This window comes from Etheostoma cragini, chromosome 3 (assembly GCF_013103735.1).
Source record: "Etheostoma cragini isolate CJK2018 chromosome 3, CSU_Ecrag_1.0, whole genome shotgun sequence".
Lineage (NCBI taxonomy): Eukaryota > Metazoa > Chordata > Actinopteri > Perciformes > Percidae > Etheostoma > Etheostoma cragini.
In genome coordinates, this window is record NC_048409.1 from 8,720,884 (window position 1) to 8,737,577 (window position 16,694).

The following is a 16,694-nucleotide window of genomic DNA, read 5'->3' on the forward strand; positions in this document are numbered from 1 at the left end:
CAAAATTATTTTCACCAGCCTCCCCCACAAAAGGAAATGCAATTGATTGAGATCAGACCAATCAGTGATAATACAGATAAATAGTGCTATTCTTACAATAAATAGATCACTAATATGTTTTGAACGGCTCACATGTTTCATAAAAGTAGCTACTCACTCATCATGGTAACATTCTTGGATAACACTGCTCTGCTAAATGCCACCCAGTCATAATGCTACACAAACAACATAAGACGTCTGGTTTTGTAAGAATTATTAGAAAGGTTACCTTTGCTTCGTATGTGAGGTCTTAATGTCATATGAGACAGTTGTGTTCCCCTAGATGCCACACTCGGAGCATCTGTTTGGCAAGCTGCATCTTTCCTGTGTTGTCGATCTTGTGATGTACTCTGAAATAAATAAAAAATCCTGCAAATAAATACCCTTCAGCCTATAAACACACTGTTTTCACGAAATTGACTAGATATCATATGAAATGATGACGTTTCCAGTTCTGTTGTCGAAGCAAACGGGATGAAGTAGCTAGCTAGCTGAGTAACGTTACAGCTTAGCTAGCAACCAAACTAGCATGATTCTACTCAGCTGCAGTTATCTAGCTATCTTTCTGAAATACAATAAAGATTAACCTGACAAAGTGGACAAACATGCATCGTGAACTATAGATGTAGCTACATGACAACAAAGGATATTTATTCGAATGAACAGTTAGGAAAAGGAAACGTTAGCCCATTGGCCAACACACATTCGACCTATGTTAGCTACAGGATACGTTAGCATTGCTAACGTTAATGCTAGCGACGAAATCATACTTACAGCTTGTGGTTGTGAGGACCATAGAGTTGGAACAGCCCCTTTTTTCAGCAACAGCAGCTTAGCAAATCCTGCTCTAAATTGTCCAAAGTTTTGAAAACTGTCTTGGGTGAAATGGATCGAGCAAATTAACAATTGAGTATCGAACTTCACAGGGATCTCCCTATAGAGAAACATCAGCCATGCCTGTCGAGTGGTTGCTTCCTTGGGAAGACTATGAGAAGTGTCACCATTCCCTGTACAGTCTGGGACACTGCATTTACGACCCTGGTTCATTGTCAATATCGTGGTAAATATTTAAAACCTTTATAAATCCCGTCAAAGTACACGAGCAGCGTTCTCCGTCTTACATCCACTTGACCTAGCTACTACTGTTCTCAGGTCAGGGACTTGTATGTAAATGTTGGGGCGTGACCGTTCTCCTAACACAGCCATGGGCGTGACAAAGCTACACGTTCTGAGATCCTGACGTCCTCTTCTAGCTTTGTTGGGATTCGGCCGTTTTCAGCGGCAGTTCTAAAATGTGAGATTTGCAGAGGAAAGGCATGTCAATAGGATTTTGAGCTTCTATGGATGTCTTATTTACCCACCGAACTGTCGTTATTCACATATGACAAGGTGAAATTGGTTTTGCATTATATCACCCCTTTAAGCTTGTAATTCTTACCTTTTCTTGAGACTAGCTATAGTAATCTAAGGTAAATACCGGTACATTAGTATTACCGATTATTAGGCCGTTTGCAGATGATCTGTATCAGTGTTTTTTGCCTGATAACCAATAAAGTTAATCATATTTAAAAAGGGTGCTAGGCCTACTTTGGCTCCTCTGACTTAATGGCTCGCCCATATCTGACTCTCTTTAACTGGGTATTATGTTGAAAGTTTTTAATTTATTAAATAATTGCTCAAAGCTATAGTGTGTAGTTTCTGTTTCCCCATGAGGAATGACAACAACCCTGTTGGCGCATCCACATGATACAAGCCTTACATAATTACGAGCAAAGGAGGACATGGAGAAGTAAAAAAAACTTGATGAACTTTTCAGAAGAGGTCATTATCTTCACTTGAGTTTCTGCGCAGGAAATTCACCGGACGACACAATGTTCTGAACATTCCCATACTGAGTAATACAGAGACTTATTTGGCAATGGCTTGAATGTAACAGACATTACATTAATATCAAAAAGTTACGCACTAAAGCTTTAAAGCCTTAAAAAAAAGTTCATATCAGTTCCATATATCGATTACTTACTAGTGATTTGGGGGTGGCAGGGTGGGAACCGAAGGGTTTCTGGTTCAAGTCCCCAAACGGACCAAAGTATGGTGGTGGACTGGAGAGGTGCAAGTTCACCTCCTGGTCGCTCCCAAGGTGCTCTTGATCAAGGCACCAAACCCCCAACTGCTCGGGGAGCCTGTCCATTGACAGCTGCAGCCTTCTCCATTAGTGCATGTACTATAGTTACTGAGCATTGTGGGTAATGCAGGCCTGTGTAATGTGTATAATAACAACAGAGTGAAAACACAATTTGCAAGCAGATTGTCTGAATCAGAGCGGAGTGAGTGTGCTGGGGTGTAAGGTTTGACCATCTCCTGGATGTAAGCTGGGCCTAATCCGCACAGTACGCAGGTACTAGTGTCTTAAAGCATATTCGGACAGCAAATAGTAATCAGTGAGGGGAGCGGAGGAGCGGTGTAGCGTGAGAGAACTTGGCTAGGCTGAAGACCATCAAGCTGCTGCATACCGGCTAGTTGAGCTGCCGGCAGGCCAGCCAGGAGGTGGTTGCTGTTGTCTAGATGTGAGGCGACAAGAGCCCGAACCAGAACCTTGGGCGCCTTCTGTGTTAGAAGTTTATGTATCCTTCTGATGTTGTGCATCATGTACAGTATCTACACTATTGGGTTTTTGCAGGAATGTTGGCAGTGAGGGAGAGTTGGTCGTTGAGTATCACACCCAGGATTCTAGCAGTGTGGGTGGGGGCTACCACAGAGTTGTCAATGGTTGATAGTAAGGTCCTGGTTAGGAGAGCCCTTCCCTGGAGGGAAAAGCAGCTCGGTCTTGTCAAGGTTGAGTTTCAAGTAGTGTGCGGTCATTCAATTAGAGACATCAGTCTGACAGGCGGATATTTGTGCTGCTGCCCGTTACAGACCAGACAAAAAAGAGAGTGAGTTGAGGGTTGTCTGCGTAGCTGTGGTAGAAAAAGCCATTGTTCTGACATTGTTCTGACACGGATCCTCTCCCTGTCCCAGTAGGTGTGGCCTTTGAGGTAAGATGTGAGCTTGTGAAAGTGTGTTTTAAAAATCATTGGCAAATCATTAGAATATAAAACTGTTCTTATCAGATTTCCATTGGCCAACAGAGCTTTATAACCAATAAATCTCTTCGCCAATGAGCATGAGGGAAAAGAAAGTACCATAAACACTTTAAATAACTTTTATTTTTTTTTCCCTTAATAGAGCTGTACAATCAACAAATCAAACTTAAGATGAGCCTAGCAAAACTGATCTGTACATGTTAAATGCTTTTGGGCACAAGAGCTTAACACCCATTTAAATAATCAAATGATAACTTCAATGCAAACACTCAAAAATCAGTCCCATAGCTTGAGAACATCGAGTGACTGAAACAGGGGAGGCAGGATGAACCAGATCAAACCAAGCAGATGCAAAAAAAAAAAAAAAAAATGTTCCCTTTATATCTCTTTCTCTCCAGTGTTATAGAAAAGTACAGTCAAATATCTTATTTACACAGAAATTAACAAAACTGTAGTTTTAAGGTGGTGGTAGGGGGGGGGGGATATATTTATCTGGATTTAAAAAAGAAGGAACAGACAGGATCTCAGTTCATGTGAAACAGAGGATGCACACAAGCCAACAACACACAATATGGCTACTGCTCCGATTCCAGCAACAACGTAAGGACACCTTCTTCATGAACCAACAAGTCTTGTTTGTAAGCCTTTGTCAAAATGCCTCATATACATCTGAATTCTCTCTGTTCAAGCACAATCATGCCCATTTCCTCTATCAGCTGCCCTCAGGCATGTTGAGTCACTAATCAACCTAATTAACCATTCCTGAGATACACTATAGAAATGTGTGTTGAGTTTTGATAGTGGTTTACAGTGTTACATTGAGTAGTTAACTTTTTTAACATTGAGTACAGTTAACTTTCCTAGTTCTTTGTTGTGTCAAATAAAAACACTTAAGGCCTGCCCACACTTTTCCCCATTCTGTCCTTTAATTTCAAAATAAAGCTGCCTTATTGCTAGGGTAAGAGATTTAAAAAAGAAATACACATAGTTAATGTTTGAATTACAGCCACCGTGGAAATGAATTCCTTACGTTGAATTGTGAACACAAGGAAGGTCTGACTCCATGACACTGATGAAACATCATGATCAAATGTCTGAAAAAATAAATATATAGTGACGACACATTCAGATGCAGATTTAACTGAAAAGAAACGTGTTGTAGGACCGTTTTCTTTAAATGTAGTTGAACTAATCCAGAGGGGTTTCATAAGGCAACATTGCCAGGGATGTTTAAGCAAATCAAGCTCCTCTTGCATAACAAAGTAGGTTTAACTGATTGCTAAATCATCACAGAAACGCCAAAGGTCCTATATTATAGTTTACTCTCTACATGTCTGTTTTCTTCACTGTGAAGTGAGGGAATAGGTTTGGGTTTTATGAAAGTTTAATTCTGGTTTGTTTGGCTTTTCACACTAAGCCCGGCTCTTGTGATCCTACATTATGAAACTACTCGGGCTAACCTGTCAGCCTGCTAAAATGATCTAGTCTCACCCAGACTTAAATTGATGTTAACCTTGGATTACGTAATCTCAAGTGACAGTGCGCCTATTATTTGGGAAATAAAAGACATGATTTGTGAAAATGCACAATTAAACCAACAGCTTGGTCATTCTCAAAAACAAAAGTGTTCCCATCAGGGGCCTGTATCACAGAGTTAGATTAGTGGCTTGACTCAGGTTTTCCTGCATCACCAAGCTGGCTCACTGTGAACCGGGAGAGATTACCACAAGAACATATGCTACTACAGAAAACCTTATCAAAATCTGTCGACTGCCTGCCTTCTGACCAGACGCTCACTGGACAATTTGAGTCAATATTACAACAGGGCCCTGACATTAACCCCCCCAAAAAAAAAAGGTTTACAGTAAAGTGAAACGTAATAAGAGCAACACATTTCTATAGATCAGTAGAATCCTTTTTGTTGTGTTCACTCTGGGTTTAAAACAGAGCTTCGACCAATCAGTGGGTACTTTAACATTGAGATAGCCTGTAATGAACTGACTATAAAGAGTCTTTCATTCTTGACAGTGTTGATGCTTTTAGACCCTTATTTCATCACTACAGCTCAGAACATGATCCATACACCCACTGCCGTCTTTAATCAGAGAAAGATATCCACACACTGTTTACTGGCTCCCATTAAATTAGAAATGCAACATGTTAGAGACATCAGGGAGTGACTTCTTTTTTCCTCCCTGCTTTGGCAGAATGGTCCTATGTGCATCACATATCTATAATTTAAAGCAAAAAGACTCTCTATACTACATGTTAAAAGCCAAAACATTTTAAAAGACTACTCCTACACATATTTTTATCCTTACTTATATTCAAATAGTGTTTATATTATAAACATTTATCTTTGCATTAATAACCCAATCTCCCTACGGGTGTCACGTTTCATCTAGTCATGTTAATTATTGCACTCGTGGCTCTGATATTTGTAATAAAGACGTCTGGCAGACAGATGAAGCCAGAGCAAACAGAGCCAGTTGATAGCCAGCTCTACATTATCCAGGATCACCAGTGTTAGGCTCAATGACGCCAGTGATCCCAAAGACAGCCACACTAAATTTAAATTGCTAGTTGATGCAGGCCCCTGAAAACGGAATTCTTAAAACATTTGTCAGGTGTGGGTTGATGACTTAAAGCCCGCTTTGAGTGACTGATCCAGGCAGCGTATTCACATGTGAAGAACAAGGCCCTGCTCTGTCTGTGCACACAGGCTGATAGGATGTGGACACGCTGGAGCAGAGAACAACGTCGCTCCTGGGCTGCTCGACCATGCACACTAATGACACAAACTGGATTCAGATCAACACTAATTATTTCGGTCGACACCGAGAAGCAGCACTGCAAACTAAATCTTGTGTAGTGTTTCTATCCCATGTCAGTTGAGTTTGAAGATTCCTTCATTGATTTTAGTCTTTTTAAGATTACAGCATATTAATGCTGTACCACAGCTCCCAAAATCCTGATTACTTTGCAATTATTAAACCAGAGGACACCAATGAGACCCTCAGTTATTTGATCAACATGAAATATTGGTAATAGTAAATCACTGAAAAACGTCAGTACTCCCGTAGCTTTTTTTTTAAAAACAATTGTTACAAAGTGTAGGATAAAACACTTGGTAACATAGTTACAGAATAAAAAAAAAAAGAAGTGCCCACTGAAACTGTTGTGGTGCCGGAAATTGCAACTTTTTCGTTGGGCTCCATGCTCCAGAATTTTCTTTTGAGAATTATTTTTATAATAATTTTGGGGACACAAAAACTGGGGATTTGTAGGTGCTATCAGAACATTGGAGTAGATCTTCAGTTGTGTAACTCTTTAAAAACTGAATATGTGTAACTTGAGAATTACGAACAGTTCAATGATGTATGCTGCCAGAAAAAATATTGAGTTAAATAAATCTTGCGGAAGTCGGTGTTCCAATTTGAAAAGATGTTTGACTGAATGTTGTCTGGTAGGTTGAAATCCCAGGCTCCTCTGTAACGCAGTGCAAAATAGTGGAGAAAGGTAGAGCAAAGGCAACCAGCTCACTCCTCGGTCCTGTTGGAGGTGCAGCCGCAGCCGCTCTGGGTGGAGACCCAGACCTAGAGAAGTCCGTCTCTTGAGGCTGGAGAGCAGCTGGGTGCTCCACGAGGCACCCAGCTGTGCCGTCACCAATCAGTCTCTAATGCCTTTCTGCCCCCTACATTCTATCTGGACAAGAACCCCCAACAATCTTCTAAAAATTGAATTTGAAACGTTGTGACCTACAGACAACTATAACCAAGGTTTCAATGAAAGTGTATACATTGTCTGATGGAGTCGTCCATCCCACAGTATGATGATCCACAGTCAGCGCGCAAAGTCTCAGAGCAAAAAAATTAAGGTATGATGGGGGAGGGGGACAAAATTTTGGTTTAACCTTTATTTAGTTACAATATAGATTTAAAAATGTTTTTTTTTTCCACAAGTACCTATTTTTTCTCCCCTCTGAGTTCTTTTTGTGTACAAGAACAAGAGGGGCAGGTTGTTTTATTTTGAAACAGTGCCGTCCTTGTAGATTATGCCTGCAAACAATTTTTAATTTCTTTTCAAATAAATGGGGACCAAAAAAGAAGAAAAGAAATGAAAGGAAAAACAATCTTCTTAGATCCAGTGGTTGACCCGGGTCCCAGACTGCTGATCACGAGACAATAAGGGGGTGAGTGGGTGGATGGACGGGTGAAGATAAGAGCCTGTTAGAGTTCAAAATCCATCCATCCAAACACCCAGGCCCCTCTCTGCCAGCGTACGGTTAACTGAAACCACCTGGAACAAGAAGAGAAACAATTATTCAAATGATGGCCAGGCAATAATACAAAACCCCCCAAAATTCACATTGGGGGTATAACTGTACTACAATAGTTCACATTTCAAATGCACTTCCCTCAGAACAATTTGCATCAGGCAAAAAGTCATGTCATACTTGCAAATCTACTGCCTTAAGTTTCTTTTAATAGAAATATTAAATTCCTAGGAAGGAAAAGAATATATCTTGTGAGGCATCTGAAAAAACAAAGTAGAACCAAATGGAATAGTGAGTAAGACGATGATTTAAAAAGACTGAGTTCTGACCGGATTAGTGCTGTGGAAATGTACGTAAGGGGTAGGGGCGGGCGCAGTGCACGGTCACAGAAGGCTTGTATCATGTAGACGTGCAGACAGTTTTGTTGTCATTACTTACAATTTCCCATGGGGGAAGACAAAAATTACACCCTATAGCTTTAATCCCAACAAAAGTGGGCATGGATTGTGAATCTTCAAGTCTCTAAATTATACAATGAGGTCTAGCAAGTGGCCAATGTAGAACATTTTACACAGGGTGGGGAGAGGTCTAGGCACGGTGGAATGGGAAGACGGTACCCCGGAATCCCCTTAGGACTAGTAATATAATTATCTAATGCAGTTTTACAGTTTTTTCTCTATTAGCTATTGTTTTGCCTTTTGTTTGATCATAACCACATAAAATAAGACAAATATGTAAATCTTTACATATCTAACCTTATGACAACAAAAATGGCCAAAAACTGAAAACATGTTTGTTTTTTTACTGAGTGACGTGAACTGTACTGCTGGTGTAATGTTATGTATTGCAAACCACAAACCATGTGGTCAAGGAGGAATGCAGGTTTACCCTCTCATCTTCATCTGCCTCCTCCTGGTCACTCCCGGCCTCTGTCACTCTCTCTGAATCAGCAGCCTTCTCTTCCTGCATCTTATTTCTCCCTCTCCTTATGTGGCTTTCTCCTGCTCTGACCGTCCTGCTCTCTGCAGTTTACTGCCTTCTCCTTCATTTCCCTCCTTCTCTTAATTCTGTCCACCCCTCTCAATTTTATATCCCCAATATCCCCACTTTAAGATTTCCTTTTAGGCTCCAGCTAATCTCTCCAGGTACTGTGGCCTACAAAAGTCAAAATGTGAAAAGCTCTGGTTATCCTTGTATAACATTACACTGTCGGGCCATTTTGATAAAGCTAACAAATATGAAATTGAGAGAAAATTTATCTGAAATGTTGTTTTCACTTAAAACCACGTATGGATTCAAGCTTTTCAGGCAAAGCGGTAGTGTCAGCATATTACTAATGGTTGGCAACAAAGTGTACGTAGTCATTTTAAAGCTACTCCACGTGGCTATTGACATCCTCAACCCTACCAGTACAGGTGTACAGCATGCATAACTAACACTACAAGTACGTGTCACATACAGTGCAGAGCATTGCAAACCAGGTGCACGTAAGCATCATACCTCGTCTCCAACCATGTTCCACAGGTGGACCAGTGGGAGGCCTGTGTTGTTATCGTAGTTTGAGACCTTTCACAGAGAGGGCAGACACACAGACAAAAGTCAGTTACAGTGGACTTAATCCATATCAACAAGCTTCCACTTCCGGAATTGATCCAAATTTCTGCAGGATTTTCAGTCTTTTTGGCCGGATGTCCGCCACCTTCCTCTTTCTTTGGCTGAATCCAATTTCTCTTACCCCTACCCCTTACCCTTACCCCCTGGCCTTAGGTTTTGCGCGTTCACATGAGACCTAGTGCCATCCCACTAGTCTTTTTGATTAAGGTCTAGGGCTAAGATTAAGGGGTGTATACCGCTTCAAACCAAGTGAGGACGCAAGCTTAGTTGTAAACAAGGGCTATTGTACAACAAGCAACAATGGCTGCCACATCGACCTGAGAAACCGTAGACAGTTAAAGAAGTGGACCAACAGATCCTGTTGTTCTGGACGGAAACCAGTGATGTTAAATCAAAACGCTTTTCCGGTGATGGCAGAGCGTTACTGCGCAGCCTCCAACTGAGCTTGACGACGTAGATGTGACGTGGGTAACGTGTCTGAAAGTTGTACGTCTTCTGGTAGCTGTGCCAGGAGAAATCTCAATCATTCCCAATTAGCAGAGATAGTTAACGTTGATTTGCACAACTGTCTGCGTTCCCCTGCCTTGAAAGGATTTAATGCATGTCTACAGTTTTAACCATTAGCGGAGAATTTCGTTTGATATCAGAGCACAACACTACTTGCTTTGTTGTACCCATTCATTATTGCATTGGTACTGTATTATTATAATCATATGTAATTAATCCCTGTTCATGCACTTGTATAATGTTGGTTATAATACGGGACACTGATGAAAGAAGGCTGAGGGAAAGGTTACTGGCCAACAGGCTTCAAACTAGTCTGGAATATCAAAACAGCTAGTTAATTTGTTTGTGGTCTTGTGTGTCTTTTTACACATTTGAGTGCCTTTGTGAGGTGTAAGTTATGGTTCTAATAGTTGATAATGGTTCTGTAATACAATATATTCTATGTAATGTTTTTGCCTGTTACAGATTTTTGTTTAAATGTTTTTCTGAACATCAATGGCATTTAAAGTGGTGATAACTGAAACAGATATACAACACACCATGTGTTTGTATACACATATGTATTGCAAACAGACAACGGAGAAATGGGATTTAGCCTTTGTGTTGGAGTTTTTATTTTCATGCGAGACAGCCGGGCAGGAAGTGCCTCAGTTTACCCCTCCACCCCAGAAAATCACCCAGATATGGTATTTGTCTCCCCTACAACCCCACGGACAACGGGAGATTCATCTTGGAGGATGAAAAACATAACGCCACACCACAGAAAGGACAAGGCATGCAGTTTAACTGTAGGAGTGCGAGGAGTGGAAGGTAGATACTAACTTAATAAACACATGAATGTTTACTGTAACTTGTAGAGACATTATAATCTGAGTCTGGCAGGCAAGACGCTCCGCTTCTGAGATGCTCCCGCTGTGGAATGGCGCGTGGCGGAGGACAGAACAAAACTTTGTATTGGGTGTTCCAAACTGCGGTGGATTTATGAGGACTATGGTTAACTGGTCCTCAGATCTCTGCAGGGAAAATCCATACAGCTAGCTAGACTATCTGTCCAATCTGAGTTTTCTGTTGCAAGACTAAAACTCCTTTTGAATGTCCACATGTTACACCGAAACAAGTTCTTTCATGAGGCTATTTAGCAGAGGCACCGGGGCTCTGTCCGGAGATTAATGCCGCCATGACGATTGGGATTGGTTAAAGAACTGACAATAAACCAATGTATGTTTTTCTCCCATCCCAGAATGCTGTGTGGGCTAGTCAGACCTTCCTGCATGAGAAAGGTCAATGCGAGATACTGTGGACTTGACACTCTGGAGTGTAGCTAAGTGAGGAAGGTGCTCATACCTGGGCAAGCAATGCCACTCCTCTGGTCATCTCCTCCAGTGCTGATGTGGACTCTGCTGAGAAGCGATCCTCCCCTGATAAACACATTTTAAACGGATGTCAGACGTAGGCCTGTAACCACTTTTATACAATTGTCAATTATTTATTTTTCCTAAATCACGGTTTCTTTGTTTAACCACAATTAATTGCTAACATTAGCTAAGGACTTAAAACTGTATAACTGGTAATTGTCGATTTTGTTAAAATATGCCAAATTGTAATTATATCAGTGATTAGTTGTTGATCTTGATCCCAATACCCATTTACAGCAACAAAAATGACAATGGGAGAAAAAATGTTTTATGATAATAAAGAGGTGTGGTGTCCTTTATATGCTGTGAACGTTTGTTATGTTATCTGGGTCACATTACAGCGATTTATAACCAAAAGACGTATCCCTGAACTCTTTCCAAAAAAGAAAAAAAGAAAAAAGTACTGTATATTTTTAAAATATATTTGCCTAAAAAATAAATTTGAATTGTTAATCACAATTAATTCTGAGACAAATAATTATATAGCAAAATTTGGAATGTTACAGTTCTAGTCAGACTGTAGTTCCAACAGTACAATATCTGCAGTATTCAGACAGCAACATGTACTTGATACAACTTTTGAAGCGCAACCAACTGAAACGAGACCATTTCAAATGAAGCCACAGTTGAAAGAACACACACTAGACACGGGAACTACAAGCACTGTTGTTGTCAAACTGGTGTTGAAATCATGAGTTAACACAATGTAGTACCTGGAAGTGGGGCGATGTTGTCAAGCAATACTTCAGCCCCTTGGAACGGTAGTGTTACAAAATCTGACCTGGAAAATAAAAATACGGAGCAATCTGTTTAAGAACTTCTATAGAAACATAGATCATTTATTAAATGGTATTCCATAATACAAAACTCAAAACACATTTTAAAAGCCTTTACAGTACACTGTATGACACGTTTTTTTTTGCCTTTGTGCTATTTATAAACAAACTATACTGTGTTACATTTATGAAATCAATGAACTACTGCAGAGAAAATAAAATATAATTTATGCATGCAACAAAACATTTTTAACTCCGGAAAAAAACAGAAAGCGTTGGGTTAACGGTTTAGTAAAATAGGGCTAGCACTGTCAACTGGGCTCAAATGGCAAAACCTCTTCAGGTCCTCAGAGTAAAGGACACACGGGGCTGCGCGTCCTTTACCCTGAAGAGCTGTGTTCGTGTGTTCAGGTGTTCATGTGTTCAGGTGCGCTGTCATGTCCACGAGACGTGGAGCTTTCAGAGCCACTCTGGCTGTTTCCAGCTCGTCCAGTAACGAACGGAACTGACGGGGATTTAAACCTTTCGCCACTAATTTGCTCAGAATCTGAAGACAACATTCATTACTTCTGTTGCATTCCGGAGGAAATGTTTGAGCACACAGGTCTTCTTGGTGCAGGATGCAGTGAAAAGACAGCAACTTACTGTCCAGCGACTTCTGCAGGAGTCACAAAGCCGTTGTGCCCGTTTAATTAAATATTCATTAAGTATTTTTTAAAAGCTGAGCCGCATCAGAGGGATCAAAGAGCCACATGCGGACTGTAAGACACTAGGTCAGGACCTAGTGTCATACAGTCTCTCCCCTTAGTGTGTAAAGTCAGATGTAAACAGTAAACAATAAGTACCCACATCATCTTGAGGCTCCATCTGGAACTTGTAAATAATATAAGACAAGCTTTGAAACTGAAAATACAATATCTGTTCTCTGCAAAGAACGGGTTTATTGCTGTATCTTTCAAACTTCACACTCCTTCTCCTTTGCTCCTAAGCAACACACCTGCCATGACATAGATGTGTCCCCTAGCAATGCTAGAATATAAGAGACATTTACCATTTAGGACCAGGCTAGTTCCAGGAACAAAAGGGTTAATTCCTAACAGTTACATAGTGGATGCTTTCCATATCTTGTTTATTATTTCTTTTATTTTCTGTACATATGTGAGTAAATGTGTGTGTATTTTCTTGTAACTTGTTGCTATAACACAGTATTTCCCCAGTTTGGGATTAATACAGTCCATCCATCAATCCATCCAAATGTTTGAGCTTTTACAATGAAACATCTGCAGTTTCTTTCTTCATCTGTTTTTGAATGTACTGTATAAGCAACGGTTGTACATATGGGGTTGTAGACATGTTTTCAAACCTTAAGTCCAGGACTGATTGTAATTCCAGTTCAAGGGAAGGCCCCTACATGAGGAGTTTGAAATACTGTTTTCCATAGGAACTGCTACAAAGCAGATGGTGACTAGGATTGGAAGGAAACTATATTCAGAGTTCCTGAAGTCCTGATTCATTTCCAATGGCAAAGCACTGTTCTGATACAGGAGACCTATGACACTCACCTAATTTGCCGCAGTGAGTCAATCTTAACTCGGTCGTAGCCTCCATAATCAACGTATCTGATCTCCACTTCGTTAGTTTCTTTATAGAAGGTGATGACCTGAGCTCTCCACCAGGCTCCATCCACCGCTGGAGCTGCACAGATCACACCCACTGGAGAGAACACAAACACACACACTTTGTTTGTGCCTTTTATGTTTTACAATGGAGGTTCCACACTGCTTACAACTCAAACATCAGACAGAACACAATAGATAGATTCTTTTCATGAAAAACTATTTGAACACAGAAACTTCCCAGCTTTGTTTTGACTTACAGACACACTGTACACATAACGAGACTATAACTACAACAGCAGCAAAGTGAAATTATTTTTTCTAAAATAGCCCATTTTAATGTACACTGCTAAGAGCACACACATTTTGTGTGGGTTTAAGCTATTAGTGCTAATGCCTTTTGTCTGATCTAGGCAGCCCACAAAGAACTAAAAAAACACTGAAAAAGTGAGTTTTTCATGATATGCCCCTTTTAAAATGCTCCCATGACATGGTGCTCTTTGGATGCTTTTATATATACCTTAGTGGTCCCCTAATACTATATCTGAAGTTTCTTTACCAAAATTTAGCCTTGGTGCAGAATTACAGCCACTAGAGCAAGTCCCATGATGAACTTCCTTAGGACGTGCCATTTCTGTGTGTGTAGCTATTGAGGAGGAGAGGGGGGGAAGCCATGTATTCATATATATATTATATGAGACGTATTTCTCTTTCGCATGGACGGGCCAAATTCTCTGGGCGGGCAAAGCAGAGAAAGGGGAGGTAACCTTGTCCCTTATGACTCCAGATCAGCTCATCTGAGCTTTCATTTTCCCAAAAGGCAGAGCAGGATACCCAGGGCTCGGTTTACACCTATTGCCATTACTAGCCATTGGGGTATCATAGTCAGGCTGGGGGAACTCATATTAATGTTAAAAAACCTCAAAGTGAAAATTTCATGCCATGGGACCTCTAAGTTGGCATCAAGTAAGGCCATTGTCTTTTTTGGTGAAAAAACACAAATATATGAATGATTTAAACAATGTTTATCTATTTTAAAAAAGTGGTACACTTCTTTACAGATATTTTGATTCCAATTTGTACAAGCTCTGGTGCTGACATTAACAGTACTGCCTCTTACACTAGTTACTGCTATTACAATTATATGCGTCAATACCATGTTTTGTACACTGGGTGGCGCATTTGCAGCCATGGAGCTCTCCAGCACAGGTGCAGGTGATTGGCAATAGATCAGCATACAATTTTGTTAGTTTAAGAGCAAAAGAGCATGGTAACTATTGAGTCCTGTTAGCTATTAAATAATAAAAATTTTATGGTTCCCAAAAATGACAATTTAAATTATTAAGCAGGCCAGAAATACACACAGGTCATATACATGCACAAATGGAGAGGTGTCAAGAGTGAGTGGGCTGCAACTGCTGGACAGGCGCCCAAGCATTTGCTTAAGAGCACCTTGGTAGTACCCAGGATGTGAACTGGCATCTCTCCAGCTACCAGTCTAGCAATCCACTGCAAACAGCGGATAGGACTGTGGTGTTGGCCAGGACAACATTAGTTATTTAAATACAGAACTTTGGCACTTTTTCTCTAATTTTCACAATTGCTGAAAATAATGCAACTGGGGTATCTTTATGAAGGTTGAAGATGCAAGTCTAGCTGCATTTGCAGTCAAAGGCCTACTAGGCAAAGAATGACTAAAACACGCATTAGTGTGCATCGACTTGTGTGACCATGGTTACCTTCAGCGGGTGAGGGGAGGGCCGGGGTGCCCGGCTGAGAGTAGCAGAGGAACATCTGCTGGTCCAGGCTGCGCAGGGCGTGGTAGGTGGGGTGGGTGTGCTGCTGGACGAAGACGTGACCGGCTGACACGATGTTCACCACAATCACTTCAACGGTCACTCCGCTGGGAAGAAGAAGCTGAGGGGACAATTGACATGAGAGGAATGCTTACTCATCGAGTAGAACATCTTCCATGATCCAGTCTGCACTCCAGTCGGCTAACACCACGCGTCATCAAAAAGAACGCAGCATCCAGCATTTTTTAAATGACACCAGTGCTGTGACAGAGTAAAGGCCGGTAAAAAAGTTGCCCAATTTTAGGTAGTAACTGAGGTAGCCGTCCATAGATAAGGTTCATCCCAGGGATTTACTGTTCCACATGTTTAACATTAAAACATTTATAAAATCCTGTTAACAGTTATATGGCTATTTTAAAAGCTTTGTATTTTATGCAAAAAGGTTTAATATGAAACTTCATTTTATAAAATGTATGTAGTAGGGGGTCCCTGCTCCATCTCTCTTTCAGTTAAAGAACCCTTGGCCTAAAAAATGTTGAAGACACCTGCTCTATAATACATTACAAAATGGTGGTCAAGAGCAATCAGAGAGCCGACCCTTACCCAGGAGGTCATGGGAAGCGATGGCAATGTGAGCGGGGGTGGCGGAGGTGCATACAGGTTGGTCAAGTCCAGATCTTTAAACTTCTTCCCAATCAGGGACAAGGCTTTGTCAACCTGTTGCTGCGTACCTGGAGAGAAGCACAAGGTAAAGCTTTAGGTAAAAAAAAAAAAAAAAAACAGATAGAAAGATGGGGTTCAATAGTTTCTCTGAAATCCTGAGGTTGTTCTCATCCAGTAGGAATCTGGATTTGCCCCAGCATTAGGGGATGTGGGGACCTGGTCCCTGTGACTCACCCTCTATGTGACAGATCTGGAACTCCTGTGTATAAGGCAGGGTCGAGATGTAGATCTTTGCGCCAGAGTTCTGCTTCAGGAAGCTCACATATCTTCCCTGCTTCCCTATTAACCGCCCTACAAGATGCTGGTCCAGGAAGACAGGCAGAAAAGACAACATGTCAAAAGGACAGTTCATCTATACACAGAGATGGGAAGTAACGAAGTACAAATACTTCGTTACTGTACTCAAGTAGATTTTTCTGATATTTCTACTTTACTTTACTATTTATTTTTGTGGCGACTTTTTACTTCTACTCCTTACATTTTAACACAAATATCGGTACTTTCTACTCCTTACACTTTACAAAATTGGCTCGTTACTTTAGTTTTTACAAGAGGTTGTTATGTCGGACAATAGCGGGGACACGCGCCTCACCCCGCGAGCGGGTGCGCACGCTACACGGAGAGAAAAGTGAGAGAAAGGAAAAAGAGACAAGCTGTCCGGAGGATAACCAGCTGAGATTGTGTGTGTGCGTCTCTGAGAACTGTAAGTCGTATAACTCATGTTGTCAGTTCACTTAAGCCTGTTTTTGGTCTATAGTTCTTCACATTTAAAGCTAGTGGTTCTGGTGTGTTCTTCACCTGTTAGCTAGTGGTTCTGGTGTGTTCTTCACCTGTTAGCTAGTGGTTTTG

At 40.9% G+C, this 16,694-nt stretch overlaps 2 protein-coding genes across 2 annotated transcripts in view; both read right to left on the minus strand.

The window, feature by feature from the left end:
* Positions 1-1,077, minus strand: part of LOC117941677 — a 5,672-nt gene extending 4,595 nt beyond the window's left edge. The window contains exons 1-2 of the mRNA XM_034866689.1: positions 814-1,077; positions 269-389 (exon numbers count right to left, since the gene is read on the minus strand). The gene's annotated coding sequence lies outside the window, so the exon portion shown is untranslated. The remainder of the gene's footprint in view (positions 1-268; positions 390-813) is intronic.
* Positions 1,078-3,226: 2,149 nt separating this feature from the next.
* The window catches only part of akap1b (A kinase (PRKA) anchor protein 1b), a 33,147-nt gene continuing 19,679 nt past the window's right edge, over positions 3,227-16,694 (minus strand). Inside the window, exons 4-11 of the mRNA XM_034866678.1 lie at positions 16,020-16,146; positions 15,726-15,853; positions 15,066-15,243; positions 13,273-13,423; positions 11,648-11,715; positions 10,864-10,937; positions 8,899-8,964; positions 3,227-7,421 (exon numbers count right to left, since the gene is read on the minus strand). Of these exons, the coding sequence (XP_034722569.1) occupies positions 7,359-7,421; positions 8,899-8,964; positions 10,864-10,937; positions 11,648-11,715; positions 13,273-13,423; positions 15,066-15,243; positions 15,726-15,853; positions 16,020-16,146 (855 nt within the window). The 3' untranslated portion in view covers positions 3,227-7,358. The remainder of the gene's footprint in view (positions 7,422-8,898; positions 8,965-10,863; positions 10,938-11,647; positions 11,716-13,272; positions 13,424-15,065; positions 15,244-15,725; positions 15,854-16,019; positions 16,147-16,694) is intronic.